At 43.6% G+C, this 9784-nt stretch overlaps 1 protein-coding gene across 1 annotated transcript; it reads right to left on the reverse strand.

Annotated features, from left to right (window-relative positions):
• Positions 1–1256: 1256 nt before the first annotated feature.
• LOC115178002 (uncharacterized) lies at positions 1257–8941 on the reverse strand. Its single transcript, XM_029739014.1, has 9 exons — positions 8535–8941; positions 7796–8350; positions 7153–7414; positions 6674–6842; positions 6370–6475; positions 5983–6218; positions 2948–3106; positions 2067–2198; positions 1257–1733 (listed from the first exon to the last, which is right to left on the reverse strand). Exons 1-9 carry the CDS (start codon positions 8673–8675, stop codon positions 1724–1726), a joined length of 1770 nt encoding a protein of 589 aa, XP_029594874.1. The 5' UTR covers positions 8676–8941; the 3' UTR covers positions 1257–1723.
• Between the last annotated feature and the right edge of the window lie 843 nt (positions 8942–9784).

Below are 9784 nucleotides of genomic sequence, written 5' to 3' on the forward strand. Positions count from 1 at the left end.
TATAAAATGCGTTTATAACAGAACATGGCCAAGATGTTAAAATGTTCATAGATGACCAGCAGGGTCAAATAATAATAATCACAGTGGTTGTCGAGGGTGCAACAGGTCAGCACCTCAGGAGAAAGTGTCAGTTGGCTTTTCATAGCCGATCATTCAGAGTATCTCTACTGCTCCAGCTGTCTCTACAGAGTTGAAAACAGCAAGTCTGGGACAAGGAGCACGTCCGGTGAACAGGTCAGGGTTCCATAACCGCAGGCAGAACAGTTGAAACTGGAGCAGCAGCACAGCCAGGTGGACTGGGGACAGCAAGGAGTCATCAGGCCAGGTAGTCCTGAGGCATGGTCCTAGGGCTCAGGTCCTCCGAGAGAGAGAGAGAGAGAGAGAGAAAGAGAGAGAGAGAAAGAGAGAGAGAGAGAGAGAGAGAAAGAGAGAATTAGAGAGAGCATACTTATATTCACACAGGACACCGGATAAGACAGGAGAAATACTCCAGATATAACAGACTGACCCTAGCTCCCCGACACATAAACTACTGCAGCATAAATACTGGAGGCTGAGACAGGAGAGGTCGGGAGACACTGTGGCCCCATCCGACGATACCCCCGGACAGGGCCAAACAGGCAGGATATAACCCTATCCAGTTTGCCAAAGCACAGCCCCCACACCACTAGAGGGATATCTTCAATCACCAACTTACCATCCTGAGACAGGGCCGAGTATAGCCCACAAAGATCTCCGCCACGGCACAACCCAAGGGGGGGCACTAACCCAGACAGGAGGATCACGTCAGTGACTCAACCCACTCAAGTGACGCACCCCTCCTCGAGACGGCATGGAAGAGCACCATTTACTATTACATTTTAGTCATTTAGCAGACACTCTTATCCAGAGCGACTTACAGTAGTGAATGCATACATTTCATGCATTTTTTTTGCACCAGTAAGCAAATTGATATAAAACATCCCCACTAAATGTTTTTAAATGCTCACGAATTTCTACAAAATGAGCACAAATTTATATTAAACATGGCTACAAATTATGAAACGAATTGTAAAACGTCCACGTACTGTAATATACATCCGCTCTACTTTTAGTTTTGGATGTTATGATGATATTCCCTGGAGGTCGGGGCCCACAGGGCAGGTGCCCTGCGTGCCCATTCGGTAATCTGGCCCTGATCATGAAATTAAACTACAGGTATTGTTGTTACACATCCTCACACTGTCTTGGAGGATAAAACTGAGACTGTAGCCAGCTTCCATTTTACCTAGTTTTATTGTCCAAAGAATGTTCTCATAGTCCAGAAGCATTGGATGAAAATCCACAATGTTGGTGCCATACAGGAGCACTGACCAATCTGCCTCCAAAAGAGGACTGCTGGTTTTGAGGATGGTGTGGAGGTCAGTGGTTGATGATCTGAGCACCCCCTGAGATGGTGAGTATGGTTTCAGTAGACCACTATTGAGCTGGTAGATCAGATAGGAACTTCGAGGAAAGGTCATTTAGTGCTTTGAATGTGGTTCATATTGCCTTATAGTGAATTCAGGACTTGGACAGGGAGTCGATGCAGCTTAAAGATGCATTTACATGGGGGTTTGGATGATAGTGTCAAATTTCTTAGAATGAGCGAAAATATTGGAGTTTGGGGACTGGAGGGGATAATAGTCAAGTTGGGAAATGTGCAAATATTTAGATACAAACATATAGTCAAGTTGGGGATTATTCAGATATTCCTGTTGAAAAAGAGAAAAGACAGAAAGATATAATCTTACAGTATATTAAATTCATCCCATTGGGCCAAAACTGGTTGAATAAACGTTGTTTCCACCTCATTTCAACAACAACAAAAAATCTATGTGATGGCGGTGAATCAATGTGGAAAACACAATTGGATTTTTTTCACCCAAATTTTAACCAATATTTTTGGTTAATTTCACATTGGTTGATTTCCCAAATTTAAATCAAAACTAGACATTGAACTGATGTCTGTGCCCAGTGGGATTGGAGTTCTGTAATCATATCAGCTCATTTGTCATACTTCTTCTAATCATCCAGAGAGAATGTACCTTTCTTTGAGGTTAACCTTTGAGATGACCTCCCTCAAGGATTCTCGCTCTTTCCTCGGAGCGAATTTGTCCCACATTTTAGCAAAGTCGCCATTGGTGGCCACGTTTCTCAAGATATTGCGACCATGATGCCTGTGGACAAAGATATTAATATCATCTTAAACGTGCAACATATCAAATAATTTCTCCTGTCTGTGATTAAAAACAGTACTCAAACGATGGCAACCTGTGAAAAAATATCCCATCAAAATAAGACATACATTAGGTCGAATTTGCAAGAGGGTCGAGAGCCGTGCGTCCTGCGAAACATAACCCAGCCAAGCCGTACTACTTCTTGACACAAAGCCCGCTTAACCTGGAAGCCAGCTGCACCAATGTGTTGGAGAAAACACCATACACCTGGCGACCGTGTCAGCGTGCATTGGTCACCACAGGAGGTCGCTAGTTGGCGATGGGAGAAGAACATCCTTTGGCTTCGGCTAAGCTTTTGGCTTTTTAACTTTCAAACCCACATGAGTGCCTGGACTTGGATTTTCCTATGCCACGTAGCACTTATTTGTGTTTATAATTTTTCCTATCTGTTTTCAATTACTATTCCCCTCCAAGAGAACCTGTGGTTGTTTTGGAATACCTAAAATCCGCAATTCAATCCATGACACCCTTTAGCATAGATGCTGTAGACAGCTGACAATGTGGCTTTTAAAGGCAATTTCAATTTGTATTCGTGGTAAACGCTGCAGATGTCGACTCAAGAGTAAATTACCTTTACAAGCTGCATTGTCGGCGATCTAGTGCTATAGCGAGCCATGGATTGAATCACGGCCTAAATTAAGGCCGGCCATTATGTTTAAGCAAGCGACTTTACAGGAGGAACATCCCACCTGACTTCCTGTGCAGGGTCCACAGCCAGTTTACTGACGGCAATCAAGAAACGGTCAGTGAGGTCTTTCTTCCCCGACAGGAGACGAGACATCCCCATGACCTCAGCCAGTCTCTCCAGGTGCTGAGCAGTGCAGCTCCTCACCGCAGCGTTACGGTGGCTGAGGAAGGAAAAACAGAGCACATCAGTTACATGTCATAGAGATACATGAGTTAGGAGACGAATGATAATGGATTGTATTGATGAAGTCTCATCGATGGATCAAAATGTTCAGTTGGACTTTATATTAAGGTCACTTAATATACCATTTATAAACTGTTTGTGAAGAGTTCAATTACCATTTATTAATCATTATTCCTACATTTGTAAATGTCAATGAGAAATCTATAAATAGTTATTTACACATTTATAAACGCTATTTTAAATGATTTGTTCAAGATTTATCAGATAATTAATAAGGTATTTGATCATAGTGCCTTGTATATGATTTCATAATGTTAAATACCTTTCCACTCTCAGTCCAATTCTTGCTAGTCAATGTCAACTCATTGCCTATAAATATACATATTTATAAATGTATTTATATTCCAGCCCAGGCGCAATTTCGATTTTGGTCACTAGATGGCAGCAGTGTCAGTGCAAAGTCTTAGACTGATCCAATGAACCATTGTATATCTGTTCAAAATGTTGTATCAAGACTGCCCAAATGTGCCTAATTGGTTTATCAATACATTGTGCACTCTTCTCAAACAAATAGATTGATATTCTTTCACTGTAATACCTACTGTAAATTGGACAGTGCAGTTAAATTAACAAGAATTTAAGCTTTCTGCCCATATCTGTCCTGGGAAATGTTTTTGTTACTTACAACCTCATGCTAATCACATTTGCCTATATTAGCTCAACCGTCCCGCGGGGGGGACACTGATCCCGTAGAGGTTTAATATCATAATGTTTCTTAAGACCTGCCTAAATGAAAACATGTGAATATTTGTGATGGTGTATATTAAATTGATTGACTTTGTAGTTGGTAGTATTTGATATATAACTATACATTAAAATGTTTATATTTTACGCTATAAAGATACTTAAAATATGCAAGCAAGCATTAGGCAATGAGTTGACATTGACTTGCAAGAATTAGACTGAGAGTGGAAAGGTATTTAACATTATGAAATCATATACAAGGCATTAACAAACATTACAATGCAATACCTTATGCATGATCAGAGAGGGAGAGAGAGAGAGAAGTCATAGCCTGAAAGGCCATGCCCCAAGAGTCGCTGGGGTGGAGAGAGAGAGAGTGTATCTCACTAGCGCAGGTCAGGAACAAAGAAAAAGAGAGAGACAATGAATCTAAGACTCTTAAAAGCCTCTGAGTTGTTAAAATAAAACAATGTGAGTTGTTAACCAATATGCTACTATAAAAGTGAACTTCCAATCAGATATCAGACCTACAGATGTAAACACAACTGAAACTCTGCTACCCAGAGTGGTAACGAGGGGGTTGGCGAGATAATTGAAATTATAAACCGGGTGGTTTGACCCCTGAATGCTGATTGGCTGAAAGCTGTGGCGTATAACCTACCATTTGGTTTTGAAATATTGAAACCAAACCATATTTAAGTAAACAAAAGGAAAAGGTGACTGTAAGAAGCACTCATAATTTCAAATAGGCTACATGTCGTATTAAACAGCCTATAAACACTCTAAATAGGTCAGGAGTCAGACATGTAGCCTAATACGAAATGTATTTGTAGAGTTAAAATGGTTATTCCATCAAACTTCAAATTATTAGAATAGTACACAACGCAGAACAGAACAACCAGGTTGAGGGCCAAAGCCCGCGAACAGGAATATTCCAAGTTCAGACAGAAGGGGGGAGTCAGATCGCTTTGATCGCCAGGAACTTTACTTTTGGTGTCCATTTTTAATTGTTGCGCTACTGGTGCTGCCTGTTGATGTTAGGTAGAAAGTTACAGTAGCTGAATGATGTTAACATCTTCGGGTTTTGTTTCATTAAATATATTTTATTTCATCTGGGTGCATGCGTCACCTACTAACACCCTGGTGCTACCCGTAGCTGCCGTTCTCTTCAGTCCGAGAAAACCCAGAGAGAAAGGTGTGTCTTGCAGATTACTCCTTTGTAGAAGTCCATAACGTGAAATAAATAAAACATCCCAAGGTTAATGCTGTAGATGTTGTTATAAGGGAATGTGAGACTATAGAAACATGTAACTTTCAGAGTTTTATTGTTGTTATTAATATAGTTTACAGAGTGCTAAAAGTGCTGCTGTTGCTAGCTAGCATGCCTTTCTGTGATGCAGACGGTTAGCTGAGCTGGTGCGGGCGTTGCATTATGGGAGATGTAGTTTGGTCCTCTAAGGTCTGAATGGGATAGAGGCGATTTCACGTTGTAACTTGTTTGTGCTGCAGTGTTTTTTGTAAATTAGTTGTTTTATTTTGGGACTGTCAACACTATGGCGCACGCGCGCAGCCAGTTTGGGTTCCGTGTCAGCTCAGCGTTTAAACAACATTTTGATCAGACCTACCACGGTGGTAGGTCTGATCAGTGACAATGACGAGTCAGCCTACAGGGAGGAGGTCAAGCACCTGGATGCATGGTGCGCTGACAACAACCTGGCCCTCAATGCAAAGAAAACCACCCACCACATCACTGGTGCCCAGCTCCCTGCCATCGGAGACCTCCAGCGCATCAGGGACCCTTCACATTTTTTGCACTTTTTTATTTGCACTTCTGGTCAGATACTAACTGCATTTCGTTGTACTTGTACTTGTTCAATGACAATAAAGTTGAATCTAATCTAATGTGTGGTATACTTAAGCGAGCAGTGACCATTTTGCACCAGAAAGTTCACTACATATCAATGATCTATTGAATTGTCACATCAGGTCCGTTTGGAGTGAATCCTAACTTCCATTCGAGTCAAACTTTCAATGTGAGACAAAGTGAACATTTGTGGAAGTCCGGATCTACCCCTTAGTGAGTGTTAATTGACCCCTCTCCCTCTTTACCTCAGCCCACCGACCAGCAGGGCATTCATGACACGGGTAGGGGTGCAGCTCTGCACCATGTGACCCAGGGCAAAGTTGGCGGCCTGCCGGATGAAGTTGTTGGCCTCGCTGGCTTTGTACAGCAGCACGCGTGCCGTCCCCTCCACCTCACTGTCCATGGCCCTCTGGAGGTGAACGTACATGTCACCCAGTGTGGCCATGGCAGCACAGGACACTGCAGAGCGCAGGTTCTTCACCTGAATCATAATAATACGCACAGGACCAACTATTAATGTTGAGCAGTACAACCCACGAACATCAGAAACATGACACAATAATTTGGCTTGTTCTCCAAATGTAGCAGATTTGTGCAGATGAATGAATAGGGCAGTGAATGAATACAGCTACCTCATTTATAATGGCAAGGCAGATATCATGGAGTTTAGGCATCAGTATGTCCATGTGGTTCTGAGCCATCACACGGAGAGAGGTCAAGCCCTCGATCTTCTTCTCCCTGCAAGCCAGTGAAAGAAACGTAAGCAATTTCCACAACATTTTCCAAAAACATTATAAAGATGTTCATCAATTAGGACTCTGGTCTCTTAATTTCAGAAGTTTCTACGCTCTGTAGCTCAAATCTACATTTCCAAGGACACTACACTGTGCTTCCTTTAGCCTAGCTCCATTGGTCATGTCTACAGTGAATGCTCACCAGTCATCAGAGGCAGAGTGGAGCAGCTTAAAGGTCTTAGTCAGGGCCTGCTCTGGGTTGGACAGGGGCTGCAATCTGGCCTGGTCCTGACCTTTCTTTATTTGGCCCTTTGGCTCACTGGCTGCCTTCTTGTCTATGGGTTGACAGCAGACATCTATCTCTCTGTGAACTGTATGTATGTATTTATGTATTTACTCATTTCCATATCTGTTTGTAGCTTTTAACACTAGAACATCTTAGTTAGTAATATATCATTTTAAATTTAGCACACATTTCTTTGGTGCTCACCCTGCTCAGAAGCAGGGTCTAATTCGCCTTGAGCAAAGGTTATCTCACTGTGCAACAGGCAAAGCAAGTGTGGAAAAATGTCTTAGCCCTGGGCTAAAGCCATTTGTGTCCCTTCCCTTCCTACTATCAGTCTACCTAGCTTCATCTCGCTGTCTAATTTAAATTAGTGTGAGTACATGAGAGGGACTGACCTGAGCCGGTGTCAGCCTTTTGCAGGCTAAGGAACCTTGTAGGCCGAGGCAGTTTGCTCCTGGGCTTGGTAGGAGGGGGAGCAGGCCTGGGTGGGCTGTCACGCGACTTTACCGGGGTCCCAACATCCAAGTAGTCACGGAGCTCCGCAGGGGTGTTCATATCCACTGAGCTCAGGCTTCCCAGAGAGCTGGTGGCTATTTCCCCCATGGACATGGCCGAGCCCAAACTTCTCCTGCCCATGGCCTTCACCTCATGTACCACCTTTGGCGTAGACCAGAAAAGATTGCTCCCATCATAGAAATGCATATAGAACTAGTATATACATAAACTAATACACAGAGAGATCCTGTATTCTAGGATCTACTCTATCATGCCGTCAAAGATAGTATCCTTTCTAACCTGTACCCCCGCACACTGTACCCCCTTAACTAATCTGTACCCCCGCACACTGACTCGGTACCGATACCCCCTGTATATAGCGTCGTTATTGTTATGTCATTGTGTTACTTTTATTATTATTATTGTTTATTTGTTAAATATTTTCCAAACTCTTCTTGAACTGCACTGTTGGTTTCACAGTAAGGTCTACACTTGTGTTTTCACAAATTTTCACATTTACAATAAATTCAAAGTCCATCCTACCTTCCAGGCCTCCTCCTTCAGGTGAGCCTCGATGTCCCTCACCTCCTCCATCAGGTCAATGGGTCCGTTGTTGTCAGCACAGCCCTCGTCCAACTGGACTTTCAGGGCTTTGACTCCCCGCCTGCCCTTCTTCTTCTTCTTGCCCCTCTTGGAGGGAGCTCCAGTGGGAGGGACGGAAACAGGCCGCACGCTACTGCTGCTGAATGACTTATTCACCTGGATGGACTCCAGAGAGTGAGATCCGGGTCGAACTTGGGCTCCGTCCACCCCCACCACGTTCTTCAGTGGGGCCAGAGCTATGTGTTCAAGCCTTCGTGGCAAAGGCCTCGGTGGAGCTTTCGGCCGCGGAATGCACTGAATAGAGGGGACGAAGTGGTGCGCGAAGGTGCTGCCAACCCCGATGAGAGCAGTCCGGACATAATTCTCATGGATAGCACTTATCTTTCTTTGCTTTGCTTCCATGGCCTCTCTCTCAGCTCTCTGCATCTGCAGAAGTCTGGCATCACTGATGAAGCCCCGATGGCCCTCTGGGATTGGGTAGCTCTCCTGATAGCCCTGGATCACAATGGTACAGTATGAAATGAATAGCAGAAGGGAAGTAGTCAAAATAGTTTCTACAGTGTGTCATATAAAGCTTTTAAGCTAAAGATGTTATGGATGTAGGCCTACTGTCTGTCTATGAAACCACAAAATAAACAGTGATATTTTGAAAAATGTTTGAAATACTGATGAGCCTTACAAAACTTGAAAACTTGTCCTGGTCAACCTGTTGGTTTAAAGCCATGTTTTGCTTCCTCAAGTTTTCGATGACGCTCTTCATCTGAGAGTTCTCCTTCTGGAGTTTGTCAAACTCACTTGATTTTCTTCCTCGATAAGCCATTGATGATAAATATTAACACTCTCAAAATAAGAACTTAACCTATCTCTGTGAGAGAACTATCATGAAATGAGTGGAAATGAAATTTTGCTTGTCAGATGGAACCAGCAATGATATCATGGAAAGGATTCCGTTACATTGTGATGTCATAATGGGGTCTGTTGACAGCACTGAGCACATGGTGAACATCCATGAAAGCTTTTTGATTCCCATATAAAATCATAAATGTGTGATGAATTTGTAAATACTATATATATATATAAACTCAGCAAAAAAGAAACGTCCCTTTTTTAGGACACTGTCTTCCACAGATAATTTGTAAAAATCCAAGTAACTTCACAGATCTTCATTGTAAAGGGTTTAAACACTGTTTCCCATGCTTGTTCAATGAACCATAAACAATTATTGAACATGCACCTGTGGAACAGTCATTAAGACACTAACAGCTTACAGACGGTAGGCAATTAAGGTCACAGTTATGAAAACTTAGGACACCAAACAGGCCTTTCTACTGACTCTGAAAAACACCAAAAGAAAGATGCCCAGGGTCCCTGCTCATCTGCGTGAACGTGCCTTAGGCATGCTGCAAGGAGTCATGAGGACTGCAGATGTGGCCAGGGCAATAAATTGCAATGTCCGTACTGTGAGACGCCTAAGACAGCGCAACAGGGAGACAGGACGGACAGCTGATCCTACTCGCAGTGGCAGACCACGTGTAACAACACCTGCACAGGACCGGTACATGCAAACATCACACCTGCGGGACAGGTACAGGATGGCAACAACAACTGCCCGAGTTACACCAGGAACGCACAATCCCTCTATCAGTGCTCAGACTGTCCGCAATAGGCTGTGAGAGGCTGGACTGCGGGCTTGTAGGCCTGTTGTAAGGCAGGTCCTCACCAGACATCACCGGCAACAGCTTCGCCTATGGGCACAAACCCACCGTCGCTGGACCAGACAGGACTGCCAAAAAGTGCTCTTCATTGACGAGTCGTGATTTTGTCTCACCAGGGGTGATGGTCAGATTCACGTTTATCGTCGAAGGAATGAGCGTTACACCGAGGCCTGTACTCTGGAGCGGGATCAATTTGGAGGTGCACGGTCCGTCG

The sequence above is a fragment of the Salmo trutta genome, chromosome 38 (genome assembly GCF_901001165.1).
Source record: "Salmo trutta chromosome 38, fSalTru1.1, whole genome shotgun sequence".
Lineage (NCBI taxonomy): Eukaryota > Metazoa > Chordata > Actinopteri > Salmoniformes > Salmonidae > Salmo > Salmo trutta.

Bases quoted from the DNA above. Each gene is read 5' to 3' on its own strand.
- LOC115178002 (XM_029739014.1), bottom strand. From the start codon at position 8,675: ATGGCTTATCGAGGAAGAAAATCAAGTGAGTTTGACAAACTCCAGAAG. The intron at 6,843-7,152 runs GTCAGTCCCTCT...ACATACATACAG, and splicing joins AAAGGCTGACACCGGCTCAG to TTCACAGAGAGATAGATGTC. The intron at 3,107-5,982 runs GTAAAGAGGGAG...TTCCTTCCTCAG, and splicing joins CTGCTGGTCGGTGGGCTGAG to CCACCGTAACGCTGCGGTGA.